Below are 14,883 nucleotides of genomic sequence, written 5' to 3'. Positions count from 1 at the left end.
ATTATAAAGAGGAAAGGTTTGTTTGTATGTATGTATGGTATGGTTTTCACGCATAAACTAGTGGAGCGATTTTGATGAAATTTGGCACAGATAACCTTTAGACCCTGAGAAAGAACATAGGCTACCTTTTATTGCGAAATATGTACCACTGGCGAAGCCGGGGCGGACTGCTAGTTTGAAATGTAGCAAGTAACTTTGATTCACTTCCCGATGGTACGAGAGGAAATACAGTGCAACCTCAATATAACGATTTCCTCGATTTAACAAATTTTTCGTAATCCCCTTGAATTGTCCATAAGATTCAATATAAAATATCCCTTTACATTACGAACATTTTTTGCGAACATCCTCTTTATAACGAATTTTTAACTATCAAGAAAAGTATAAATACCTCTAATTAACGAATTTCGTCAACCCAAAACCTTTATATAAAGATCCAACCAATGTAATGACTCTTAATCTCATAGTATGTGATTCATGTCGCGGCAGGTTTCGACATGCTTTTGTTCGTAAAACGATCATTTTTGTATTAATTTAAATTGGAAAGTAATGTGAACACTGCTGCTCGTCACTATTGTTAAAGATTCAAGTTGAAATGGATCAGAAACATAAAAGACCTCTTTATAACGAATTTTAGACCAACCTAACCTCAACATAACGAACCTCAGTTCAACGAATTACTTGATATAACGAATATTTATTTGTTCCCTTCAGATTTGTTATACCGAGGTTGCACTGTATATATATTAGTGTAACCATTTACGTGTTTTAATACAGATACTATGAAGTTGTATTGTAATATTTTCAATTTTTCAACATTAAAAAACGTCGTACTTTGTAATTGCTCTTATTTTTTTCACGCGCGACAACACAGTGGGTAAACGATCTCTCTTAGTTTTGGCGCAATGTCAATGACATTTAGGATTTGGAATTTTTTTACCGACATCGTAATTTTAGGTGAACTTCGAATGATCTAGATTTTTGTTTATCTTGATAACAAATAGGTTTCAGTTTAAATTTAGTTGAAGCAACTAATATAGTGCTCCGTAGAAAATTTGAGATTTGGGATTCCGATTTTAGACTCGAATTATGTATTTGAATTTATATTTAAAGGTTTTGGACTCGCGCATTCCATTTAAAAATAATAGGCGAAATACATGTATTCACATTAAAATCAAACGTGCTGAACGATACAAATGAATGAAATCCGTTTCTGAAGTAAAACGTTTTAAGTTTGCGTATACGAAATTCCAATTTCATTGTTAACTAAAATTTATTTCTTTTTGAAGTCGACGTAAAACGCATTCACAAAGAAAGCTAAATTATTTCCGGATGGATGAAACAGAGTTGGACTTTGCACCGTTCCATTATTTATAAACAAGTTTGACCTTCAACTAGAAATACATAACACGGGCATATATACGAAAATATTGTGGACTTTGGTACTGCGTATATAATCACTACATATTTTAGAACAAAGTCGCTTTCTCTGTCCCTATATCCCTATGTACCTATGCTTAAATCTTTAAAAATACGCAACGGATTTTGGTGCAGTTTTTTTAATAGATAGAGTGATTCAAGAGGAAGGTTTTAGACTTTAGTATATAATTAAGGTTTTAGACATTTTGAATTCTCATCTGCACTCAGGTGGACAGCTTACTAGTGACAGCATAGTGCTGAATCTTATTATTTTATGCTCTTATATCGTTCTAGATAGGTCACCTGGTGGTTCAAATGACCCATAACTTTTTCAACATGGGCCTGTAGTGTATGACATAAAACGTAGGTAGTAATAATTACTAATTATGTTATTCTTAGTTTGTTGTCTCAATACATAATTGAAGTTTGAAAACTCTTATGAATAGTGATTAAAAATACGGTTGGGTCGTGAACATTTGAAAACTATTTATTTTTATCGGTGGTATAATGACAGTTCATTCAGCTGAAACGATTGACAATTTAGATCACATGAACGAAGCTATAATGTCTCCAAGGATTTAGTTTTCTCGATCATTAGCTCGGAAAATGGCGGGACAATAGGATGGTAAATTGAAATTTACGCTTAGAGCTAGCGCGCACGAGCAACTTTGTCTCCGCAACTATTTTGTCTCTCCCATCAATTTGTATGGGGAGTTGCGTCGCTACGTGCGCGCACTTTCATACTAGCCCATGGGTGGAGAGACAAAATAGTTGCGGAGACAAAATAGTTGCGGAGACAAAATAGTTGCGGAGACAAAGTTGCTCGTGCGCGCTGGCTCTTAGCAATAAGTGTTTTGCAGAGCGGTGACCTGAAAGAATATATTGAGAACAAATAGGTTTTAGTCTGTCGCCCAATATAATTAGGGTGTGAGGCTCCATTTTAAATCGTAGGTACTGATATTATAAATGTGAAAGTTTATGAGGATGGATGTATGTGTATGTATGTTTGTTACTCTTTCTCGCAAATATTACTGAACCGATTAAAATGAAATTTATCACACATATAGAGGCTAACTTGGATTAACACTTAGGATAGGTTTTATCCCGGAAATCCCTTCAGAGTTAGTATACCTACACAATACTTAGTCGATAGTAGTAGGAATCCATTTTATACAACACGTGTTAGCTCAAACTAAAAGATGTACCATTAGTTCAGCAAACATTAGGTCCAATTGAGAACTAGAGTGTTGAACAAACCGTACGGTCGGCAAAATCGATTACAGGCTACAGGTATACTATACTCTTCGACATGTTACGTGATTTTATAGTCTACGACCTAAGAAATAGAATTGAATATAAAACAGCATAGAAACGTGACCAGAAAGTATGAATAAAATCAGCTTAAATGTTAATAAAAATGTGCTGTGAATAAAAATTGTATCAAAGAGTGTTGTAATGTCCTCCATGACCTGCGACTTTGCTTCTCATCGTGACGAACATTTATCGCGGTCACTTTTGAAATCTAATTGTATATCAATGAGGAATTTTTAGCGAAATAACTATCTTTACACAGACGTTGCCAGGAATCTCTTCATTGGTTTAACTGCTGATGCAGATTAATTGTAATTTCGGAGTAAGCAAACAAATAGATTCATCTGTTACGATTGAATAGTAATTTTCTTTGACCTCATGATCACAGAAAATTACCAGTTTTTGTCTTACATGTATTATTTTTAATATACCGGCATCTAGAGGAATTTATTTATTATGTCGTAGTGATTCAAATGCGCATCATATTGGATACTAGCTTACCGCCCGCGGCTTCGCCCGCTTTGTCTAAAACCTAATAAATTATATACTAAAAATTATATAAAAAAGCAACCAACTCCTGTGACATGAAATAAAGACAAACAAACACACTTTCGCATTTATTATATTGTATTGTATGCAATGATATAAGTGGCACTGTAAAATAACGCTATTTATCAATTGTTACAGGTCTAAACGCTTGCGAGCGGAAGTCCTACCTGTTCCTCAGGAAGGAGCTACCAGTGAGGTAAGATTTTCCAATTACTAATACATGTGTTTGTTAATATCTTAATTAGTATCGTAATTTGTATATATTTAATGTTTACTAAATGGTTATGAGGATAATATAATTCTTGGGGCATGTCTAATGGCAAATGTTACATTTTCTCTTGACTGTAGGGAATGGGTATGATAGTAATAACCGGACCAGGTAGATGAATAACCAACTGTTAAACTTTCTATACAATATCATGTCATATCAAACAGTGAAACAATTCAACGATATGGGTATACTAAATTGGCCTTAAACGTAGTGTACTCATTGATGATTCAGCCACATGAGTACGTGACCAAAAGCAGGAGTTAGGAGTCAGAAGATGTAAACAACATCTGCTTCTTAGCATTTATGAGTTATTTACTTCCATGCTTGGTTTACATTATACATACATAGTAGGCCAGTGATGCAGTCCAGTGCTTGATTATACCAATTGCTCTAATGACCGCACTGGATTCAAAAGTAGACCTAATTGGTCTTACCACAAAACAATTAAAACACAGTCTAACTTTAAAACAAGGATCTGTCACTTTAATAGTTGTATATGTGAAATACGACAAAACCAGATTAAAGAGAACCCGCGCTTAAAGTTAAACCCTGTCTAAAGTTTATTGTGGTAAGACAGAATAGGTTTACAGAACTGCATTCATTTTTGGATGGATTAGATGGCTAAACTGGAAGATTATCATGATATCTTATAGCAGTTATAGCTGTACTAGATTTCCGCCCGCGGCTTCGCCCGCATTTTCAAAGGAAAACCCGCATAGTTCCCGTTCCCGTGGGATTTCCGGGATAAAACCTATCCTATGTGTTAATCCAAGTTACCTTCTATATGTGTGCTAAATTTTATTGTAATCGGTTCAGTAGTTTATACGTGAAAGAGTAACAAACATCCATACATCCATACATCCTTACAAACTTTCGCCTTTATAATATATATTAGATTATTTCCAGTGTGGGAAAGTGATGGTGCTAGACGACCTACGGACGTTTAATTAGAAACACCTAATACTTGATGACTAATTCATCGTGTTAGGTGTTTCTAATTAAACGTCCACACTGTATATTATAGCGATGTCATTTTTCTACACTGGTAAAAATACTGCTTTAAGACATCATGGTACAGGGCTCTAATGATAGCCTTAAAAAAGATACGGATGTAGATTGCAACGAGAAGTTATTGCACGAATTCGCGAACCACATAAGTGGTTCTAAACTAAACTAATTTTAGCACCCGCCAGCTGGTGGTATATAGAAAGATGGGTTATTTCCGCCTGCCGCTTATTCAACACCGGTAATTGTCGGATGACGAGACGTCACGTCATTCGCAATGACGTCCGAGCGATCGTGTGCAATGTAAAGGTCCATTTACATCAAACGATCGAATGCTCATTCTAATCCTACTATGTCAAATTATTTTAGTGTAAACAGGCGTAGAGCATTCTTTCTTTGTTCTTAGTGAGTTCAAAATGATTATATGCAATGTTCTAATACAACACTGAATTCCAGTTTTCGTTTACACTAAAACATCACGAAATAATGCTCTTGCTCTAGCTCTATGTTCGTTTAATGAAAATGCACCGTTACGTATTATGTATAAGGCCCTCTTCACAATGGGCAGCGTTGGGCGAGTAGAGGCAATCAGGATAGTGTAGAAGACCCAAATGTCTATGATCGACCGTCATTGTAGATGTTTATTCATAATCGCTGTAATGGCGGCAAACATCGACGATTATTTGTTGGGCCAATGCTGCCCATTGTGAAGAGGGCCTATTATGTATGATGTAGATGTGTGTAGAGCCAGTGCCAGGGTTGATAGTAAGGACAGGGAGACGGTTAATCCAATTTAATTTGATGACAAATTTGCACGTCACGATAGCTTATGACAGTAACTATAGACGTTGTTTTCCCTATTTCAATCGCGTTAAGGTTCATTTTCGTGACATGGAATAGCTTATTAATTCCTAGTTAAAATTTATATCTTACCCAAGCAGCATCGACCTATATAACTAGTGTTTATCTCGCTACCACCTACGTGATCACGTAAGCCTAGACCTTCCATCAAACTGATGCTGACCTTGATCAACTGCGCAGTAAAAGTGTATACAGGATGTCCCACTATTGGTATACTAAGCGCGAAGGGACTTGTAGTTTTGCATACACTGATCACGTAAAAAATACTTAAACAACAATATTACGCCAAAAATTTTTTGCTTAATATTTCCTTAAAATCCATGTTTTTGTCTCTAGCTTCGCGCAGCTGGCATATACCGCTTCGCTAATGTGAGCATTTTGTCTATGAAAACATTATCTTAAACAATAGCTCACGTGTGTGGCAAAGTTGAGCGAGTTACTTGTTAGGGGTGTACACATAGAGTTTTAAGAATTCATCTATTTGTCAAAAAAATTCGTCTGGAATTTTAAAAGTATTTTTTACGTACTCAGCGTATGCAAAACTATTGCCTTCTTGAAGCTTAGTATACTTGAAGCGTGTATACATGACCTAGGTTTACACACATTGTTTATTGTATCCGATTATCGCGTGGGAATATATGCTTAAGACCACCCCCTTTTTTAAATGGATATATCCATGAGACTACATTGTAAGATATACAATCAATGTTTATTCCTTGCTTCTCAAAATCTAGTTTATAATAAGAATAATACTTTTATCAAGCATAGCTGCTCCGCGCGGTTTCACCCCCGTGGCTCCACTCCTGTTGGTCGTAGCGTGATGATATATAGCCTATAACCTTCCTCGATAAATGGGCTATTTAACACCGAAAGAATTTTTCAAATCGGACCAGTAGTTCCCGAGATTAGCGCGTTCAAACAAACAAACAAACTCTTCAGCTTTATTATATTAGTATAGATTACACACTCAACATATAAAGTTGAAATTTAAACGATTTTGCTGTAGACGGCAAAATTGGTCCTTCGAAACGGATTTGTTTTAAACGATGAAAATTACGATTACAAAACTTCTAAATATGTTTAAGTTTAAAGAAATAAACTAAGGATAAATAATATAATCTTACGTATTGTAATAATAGCAGTTTACGAAATCTGATACACGCCTTATCTTGAATTTTTTATTTGAATCTAATCAGAGTTGTATATTTCTTTGTTAATTATGATTAATTGGTTGATCAATAATATCAAATATATTTTATAATTAATAAACTATTACTATAGAAAACACAATTAGAAAGCAAATATACAATCATCTCGTTAGCTATTACTAATTAAACAATTAAGACAAATATTTAATGAAATGTTAGATAATTTGAACATAACTATGTAACAATAATAAAATATGTTACGAGATATTACATAATATTAGATTTTCAGCAAAGTATCGAATATTATACTAACCAAAAACTAATAAAAAAAGACGTGTGGCACTCGGGGACTGCCGCGGTTAAACTATTGCATGCTATGCCTTCAAGCCACACCTCCGTGCCCGTCGGAGTGGGGAGCGTGAGGTTTTTTCGTTACAGAATTTCTGGATTCGGTCCCCGCGCTCAAGGCCCGCGATAGAAGCTATGCAATAGCTTAAAATATTAAAAGTTATGTATTTGTATTTATTCTTTTATTACTATGGCACTCCATTAATAATGATATACCGTTACCCATGGTTAAAAGCCTATGGTAGTAGCCTAGAGCCTATCTAACACAAAGATCATATCATAAAACCGTTCTGCGACGTGAAGGAAAGACAAACAAAACACTTTCGCATTTATAATATTAGTAATGATACCATATTTCAAAGGTAGCTTTTCGTATAAAGTTTTAAAAATTCCAATTGTCTTCTTAAATTTCAGATTAGCGAACATAATGAAAGAGATAGCACTATTACCAGCTAATTTACTGCGGATGCCGTCAGTGGGCCTCGTCAACCAATGGTACGAGCGGTCCTTTGAGGAGATCATTGAGTTTGAGAAGATGGAGCCCGAGCAGCCGGTGTTGAGCTCGTAAGTATGGGTTTTTTATAGAATTTGTTGGAAAAAGCAGGTCGAAGGGTGGAAGAACACGGGCCGCTTCAAGCAGTTGAGACCGACGGCTTGAAGCCGCGACCGCGCGGTGAACTATAGACGTTTATTCACTGCCGTACACATGACTGCTCGAGCAGTCGCGACCGCTTCAAGCCGTCAACTGCGCGGTTTGTAGCGACAGCTCGAGCAGTCAACGACCGACCGCTCGAGCAGTCCTTGTACGTCGCTCAACCGTTTACTGCTCGAGCAGTCCGTGTACGGCCGCCATAAATGTGTCTGATAGGGTATTTATGCAGGATTCTGCTATTAGCAGTGGAAAGTTAAATACTTATTCGTGTTTTTTAACGAAGAATTGATGAAAATCAAAAATAAATTTGGAAAATCCAAAAGTGCACGCCTCATAATTTTTTTTTAATAATTATTTATTAATTATTATTTTTGTTTATTTAATAACAATTAAACCACATCGAATCAGACCCTGAAAAATGAAAGGGTTCTATTCCTGAGCATACTCAAGCGTAAGAGAAAAAAAAGATTAGTAAAGTATTTCGGTCGCTATCGTGTTAACAAGAAAATCCTCCGCACATACAGACACACGTACGTCCAAGACAGAACTTTTTTAAACTGTTTTTTAACTAGTTTAATCCATCAGTCCTCGGAATCACAGACACAATAGAAAATCTATTGTGTCGCGCCCCGATCGGGCCTTACGGTGGTCAATGGGTTAAATAACAAAAATGACATCAAAAATATCATGAATGTTAAAAATAGTGTTTTTTCTTAATATGTGTGTGTATGTATTATCTTACAAGTGCAATGTATGATACATAAAGACATTTTAAGTTTGAAAAATCAGATGTTTTGCGCGAAGTGACAGTAGTACCCACCTCAACGCTTCGCTTATGAGGCGTGCAATAAGTATCGTCTGTTTAAATTTTAAGAGCTAGCGCGCACGAGCAACTTTGTCTCCGCAACTATTTTGTCTCTCCCATCAATTTGTATGGGGAGTTGCGTCGCTACGTGCGCGCACTTTCATACTAGCCCATGGGTGGAGAGACAAAATAGTTGCGGAGACAAAATAGTTGCGGAGACAAAGTTGCTCGTGCGCGCTCGCTCTAACAGCTTTCTTGAATTAAAGGTTGGCCATAAACGAAAAAGAAGAAGAAGAAGAATTAAAAGTTAAGTTATATGCAAGATTTGAGTCATGCAACACTAGATCAGATTATGGGTCCACATTCTTTATGCCTCTTCGAATTCCAAGATATTATATTACCTCTGATATCGTGGAAGATATTCTATTCTATATTCAAAATACTGTTGCATATGTTCAAAGCCAATGTTATTTTGACTTAAGATTTTCCTACCAGTTTCTGTTAGCTAAATTGACTTAAACTTCTCTTCCAGGTTTTGCGAGCGCCTCATACACATACGCAACCGCCACGCGGACGTCGTACAAACGATGGCGCAAGGCGTGCTCGAACTGAAGGAATCGCATGAAGTGGACCCAGGGATCGAGAGCTCGATACAATACTTCCTCGATCGGTTCTATATGAGCAGAATATCTATACGGATGCTGATCAACCAGCACAGTAAGTTTTGTTTAGCTTTAACATGTTTTTGGGGTGCGATCATAGGTAATTGGCATGTGGAAATGGTACAAACAATGGCGCAAGACTATTATTTCATACAAATCTTGCTATGCAGAGTTAATTGCTAGAATCATATAAACTTTTGTTAATTTCTCCAGGAAATCCGACTTTGGACGAATCGATTGAATTGATGTCACATTTATAGTGCTCAGTGCTCTTCAATATGCTAATACCTTATTTCATTAATTCTATATCAAAACATAGCATGGGTCACTTTGATTTGTAAAATTATAATATGAAAATAAATGATTTATTTATTTATCCCTTCCAGCGCTTCTCTTCGGCGAACAGATCGGCTCAAAACAAGCCTCAGTGAACGGTATGGGCAATGGAGGTCGTCACATCGGCTCCATAGACCCGGCGTGTGACGTCGCAGCGGTAGTGCGGGACGCGTACGAAAACGCAAGGTTTCTCTGCGATAGATATTATTTGGCGTCGCCGGAACTGGAGCTATTGCAGAATGGTGGTAAGTTAATATGTAAAATGGGTAAATGGGTTGGTAATTTGTGTCAGAACAATGGTGAGTATATAGAACTATGTGAGGAATTTTTAAAATCGGACCAGTAGTTCCTGAGATTAGCGCGTTCAAAAAAACAAACAAATTTTTCAGCTTTATAATATTATGTATTAGTATTAGTACCTATAGAAGTATAGATAAATGTTTGAGTTTGAGTTCATGAACTGAACCCACGAGGTTAATAAAACTATAGCATACCTAAGGCATGCTAACACGCTCTTCCGGCCATCTGGGTGGCTACATCTGCCGTGTTTTGTCCATTTTTGTATGAAATTCATTCATGATATTTTGAGGGTCGTTACCCTTTTAACAGAGATCGAGAAACAAGGTATGAAGTCAATTGCCTAGTGGGGTATGGCGCAGAACAAACTCTTCTCGCTTTATAATATTTTCCAATTTTTCCAGTGCCAAGCGAACGTCCAATGCCGATAATCTACGTACCATCCCATCTCTATCACATGCTGTTCGAGCTATTCAAGAATGCAATGAGAGCAGTCATGGAGACATACGAGAATTCACCGCCGCCGGTCACTGTCAACATTGTACAGGGGAAGGAGGATATATCGGTCAAAGTGAGTATTTCGAGCAAAGTTAGGATATTGTGACAATATAAAAAAATATATTATGTAAACAAATTGCAGATTACGAACATTCATAAATGTTATTATTTCATCTACTGTTTATTAATTCATCAAAAAATTATACTTTTTATACTGTTTATAAATTCACTTAAGTATTTACTATATAATTACTTACCGTTCTATAGATAACGAAAGCCAACATTTCAATGAAATTACTTGTTATTTTAAGATGTCAGACCGCGGCGGTGGTATCCCCCGCAGTGTGACAGACCTTCTGTTCAAGTACATGTACAGTACGGCGCCGCAACCTTCAAAGTCTGATTCACATACCGTTCCGCTGGCTGGTAAGTTTGGTTATACTATAATATGGTTACGCTTTAACGTGTTTACAGTATAATATGGTTACGCTTTAACGTGGTTACAGTATAATATGGTTACGCTTTAACGTGGTTACAGTATAATATGGTTACGCTTTAACGTGGTTATAGTATAATATGGTTACGCTTAAACGTGGTTACAGTATAATATGGTTACGCTTTAACGTGGTTACAGTATAATATGGTTACGCTTTAACGTGGTTACAGTATAATATGGTTACGCTTTAACGTGGTTACAGTATAATATGGTTACGCTTTAACGTGGTTACAGTATAATATGGTTACGCTTTAACGTGGTTACAGTATAATATGGTTACGCTTTAACGTGGTTACAGTATAATATGGTTACTCTTTAACGTGGTTACAGTATAATATGGTTACGCTTTAACAAGGTTACACTATAATATGGTTACGTATTAACTTGATTATATTATAATATGATTAAGCATTAACTTGGTTACAGTATAATATGGTTATGCATTAACTCGGTTACAGTATAACATGGTTACGCATTAAATTGGTTACAGTATAATATGGTTATGCGTTAACATGGTTACAGAATAATATGGTTATGCGTTAACTTGGTTACAGTATAATATGGTAACCCATTAACATGGTAATTAAACATTATAATATAATAAAGATTTTATTTTATTTTTACCTTTAATAATATACCTATGAATATTACCCAACCACTTACAAAACAATACACTTAAATCTTATAATATAAAAATGAATCCCAAAATGTGTTGGTAAGCGCATAACTTGAGAACGGCTGAACCGATTTCGTTAATTCTTTTTTTATTATATTCCTTGAAATACGAGGATGGTTCTTATGTAGAGAAAACGTAAATATGTACCACGGGCGAAGCCGGGGCGGACTGCTAGTTAAAATTTTATAACTCTTCCAGGCTACGGCTACGGTCTGCCAATTTCGCGGTTGTACGCGCGTTACTTCCACGGCGATCTGGTGTTGATGTCCTGCGAAGGGTTTGGCACGGACGCCGTTATTTATTTGAAGGTAAGTTTTGTTATTAATAATGTTAAATAAGTTGTTATTAGGTAAATTTTGAAAACAAAATGTTGTTGCAGTAATTGATTGACTAAAGATTTTTCTGAAATTTTTATATTTGTTTAGTAATCTTGTTTAAAATGGGCTTAAACCTACATTAGCCTTATAAAAGCTTTTCAAACCGATGAAAAATAATTTCGTTTTGTATTTTGATGATTGAAATGTGTTTCCAAAGGTTAGGTTAAATAAATGTTTTTTGAGATTGAAAAATGTATACAGGGTGTCCCACTATTGATATAATAAGCGCGAAGGGACGCGAAGTTTTGCATACACTGATCACGTAAAAAATACTTAAACAACAAAATTACATCAAAAAATTTTTGCAATTTTTTTTTCTGAAAATCTATGTTGTCTTCTCTAGCTTCGCGCAGCCGGCATATACCGCTTCGCTAATGTGAGCATTTTATCTATGGAAACATAATCTTAAACGATAGGTCACGTGCTGGTGGCAAAGCTGGGCGGGTTGCTTGTTATGGGTGTACACATAGAGTTTTATGTATTCATCTATTTGAAAAAAAAACTGCGTCTGGAATTTTATAAGTATTTTTCACGTACTCAGCGTATGCAAAACTATAACCTCCTTTGAGCTTATTATACCAACAGTGGGACACCCTGTATAGTTTTAATATTATATATGCTAAACGCTTCATTTTACAATTATAGTAATTGAGTCAATGATTGGAATGAATGTCACACATTTTATATATTTCTCGAATTAAACAGGAATATCTCCAGTTTTGCTCTTTATATTTAATTTTTAATTCTACATTTTATAATAAAACTAGCGGTCCGCCCCGGCTTCGCCCGTGGTACCTACATGTTTAAACTATTCTATCTCTCAAGTTGGATCGAACTGCACATGGTGTGCGAATTTTATTATAATCGGTTAAGTGGGTTAGGAGTCCATTGAGGACAAACATTGTGACACGAGATTTATATATATTAAGATTATTTATTTGTAATTCTTCTATTACAGGCGTTATCAAACGAAGCGAACGAACTGTTACCAATATTCAACCGAACATCGAGCAAGTTCTACCGCTCGGGGCCGGTGCTGGCGGACTGGTCGGCGCCCGTGCCGCGCCCGTCCCTCTCGCACTCGGCGTAGCGCTGTGGGAGCGAGCGGGACGGCGAAAGTGGGGAGTGACGGTGAGTGTGTAGTGTAGTATAGTGTAGTGTGCGGGTGCGAGCGGGATAGAGATAGTGGGCAGTGACGGTGCGTGTGGGTGCGAGCGGGATAGAGATAGCGGGGTACGTGGCGCTGTTTAACATACATAGTGTTTGTACTGAGTTACATTGTGTATAGTAATGTAGGTGGCGCTATGTATGTCTTATATAGAGTATTTCGAGCGGGATGTTTAATACTACTTTTGATAGTGTTATTATATGACAGGGAGGGGGGATATAAAGGTCGTAGTATCAAGTGATGATTATTTAAAATAAACATTTACTGGTTGAACTTATATACTAAGTTATTATTATCTTTTGCAGGTAGATTTTGGTGAAGTCTGTCCCGCTGGTATACCTTATGTTGTAGCAGTCTGCGTATTTTTGTAGTCGTATAGATATATGACTTAGTTTAAATATGTATATTAAATACATATAATAAAATGAGAACTAGTAATCTATTCCGTATAAAGCGTAGTTATTTCACACGAAATATTAGTTACACATGCACGGATAGATGTTGTTACTCCCCCACATATATTGACTAAAAAGTGAGAGATTGTATTACGAATAAATGTAGTAAATTTATTAAGGGACTAAATACATATGCTGTCAAAGCTAGATGTATGTAGACCCTAAAGGTTAGTGCACACATACAACTTTAAAATATATTAATAAAGATATTGTATTCATCTATTTTAGACCATTTTTCACACACAAATTTTACAATGCAAAATATTCGTACTTTGAATTTTCTATAATAATTATCTTTGTAATGTGTGCACTAACCTTAATAACTTATTTTGTTGTGAGAAATGATTGCCATATGTATAATGTATATTGATTCTTATCTCTTTCGCACATATGGTGCACGAGCGAGATAGATGTACAATTTTTGGTAATATGTATAACTTGGTACATAGGTATAACTTAAATTGGTTCTTCATCTCTTTCGCACATATCGTGCATGAGCGAGATAAATGTATGAGGATTATTTTTTGTAATAATATGTATTGACGACGCGGTTGGCGCAGTGGTAAAGTAACTGCCTACTGAGCCGACGGTCCCGGGTTCGATCCCCGGTCAGGGCAAATATTTGTGTGATGAACTCAATTATTTGTTCTTGGGTCTGGGTGTTATTATCTATATATGTATTTATTAAATATTATATTTATCGTCGCCTAGTACCCACAACACAAGCCTTAATTGAGCTTACTGTGGGACTAGGTCGATTTGTATAATAATGTCCTATAATATTTATTTATTTATTATTTATTTATTTATTTAATTATACGTGTAGAGGTAAAAAGGACAAATTATTGTAATAATAATTATAATAACTAGCCGATTATATTACCACTGCAGGGATATAGGTAATGATAATATTAAAATGTGTAGATAGGTTATAAGAGCTCCGTGGGTGGCACATTGAAATGTGGCTAATTAGCCACATTTTACTTCAGTCTCTTTTTCGCTAACGATAGTTGGCCAATAGATATCATGCCATGCCACTTTGACGTCTAATTGTGTGTCCGTTTTTGAAGTTCAAATGTTGTGTAGTTAACCTATCTACACCTTTTGACGTGACGACGTCTTATAATTCGATAGAGCCGGCTGCACGCACGAAAAAACATGACTCATGCGGCGTTACCTCGCTCTGAGGCGTTCCATGTAAGGCTTGAAGTGCAAGCGAGAGTGCGGAACGAGCGACAAAGAAGCACAATCGGACGTTGTCACGTTCAACTATCGTCAGTAAACCGACTTTACAGACAACCAATTTTTATAATGAATTCAATCCATATTATGAAGGTACAGGCCATAATCCACCACGTTGGCCAAGTGCGGGTTGGCTGATATTACTTGTCGCCTTTTGATTGTAATAATATATATATTTAATTATTTACTAGTACGTGTATCGTATGATGGTTTGACCAAATTTGAAGCAGGTATGCGTGGTGCTGTCTCTCTCCCACGTGTGTTGTGTGAGCGGGACGGGTATATGTGGAATGTTCGGTGTTAAATT

General features: G+C 36.2%; 1 protein-coding gene across 1 annotated transcript in view; it reads left to right on the top strand.

The window, feature by feature from the left end:
* Positions 1-14,391, top strand: part of Pdk (pyruvate dehydrogenase kinase) — a 46,434-nt gene extending 32,043 nt beyond the window's left edge. Inside the window, exons 2-9 of the mRNA XM_090117473.1 lie at positions 3,418-3,475; positions 7,327-7,476; positions 8,902-9,086; positions 9,418-9,612; positions 10,069-10,235; positions 10,474-10,588; positions 11,533-11,642; positions 12,670-14,391. Of these exons, the coding sequence (XP_089973599.1) occupies positions 3,418-3,475; positions 7,327-7,476; positions 8,902-9,086; positions 9,418-9,612; positions 10,069-10,235; positions 10,474-10,588; positions 11,533-11,642; positions 12,670-12,801 (1,112 nt within the window). The 3' untranslated portion in view covers positions 12,802-14,391. The remainder of the gene's footprint in view (positions 1-3,417; positions 3,476-7,326; positions 7,477-8,901; positions 9,087-9,417; positions 9,613-10,068; positions 10,236-10,473; positions 10,589-11,532; positions 11,643-12,669) is intronic.
* The last annotated feature ends 492 nt before the right edge of the window (positions 14,392-14,883 follow it).

This window comes from Colias eurytheme, chromosome 28 (genome assembly GCF_061535395.1).
Source record: "Colias eurytheme isolate Ceu_HAF_F1 chromosome 28, ilColEury1 Martin Lab GWU primary, whole genome shotgun sequence".
NCBI lineage: Eukaryota > Metazoa > Arthropoda > Insecta > Lepidoptera > Pieridae > Colias > Colias eurytheme.
The sequence above is the reverse complement of the archived record's forward strand: the minus strand, read 5'-3'. Positions and strand labels throughout refer to the sequence as shown.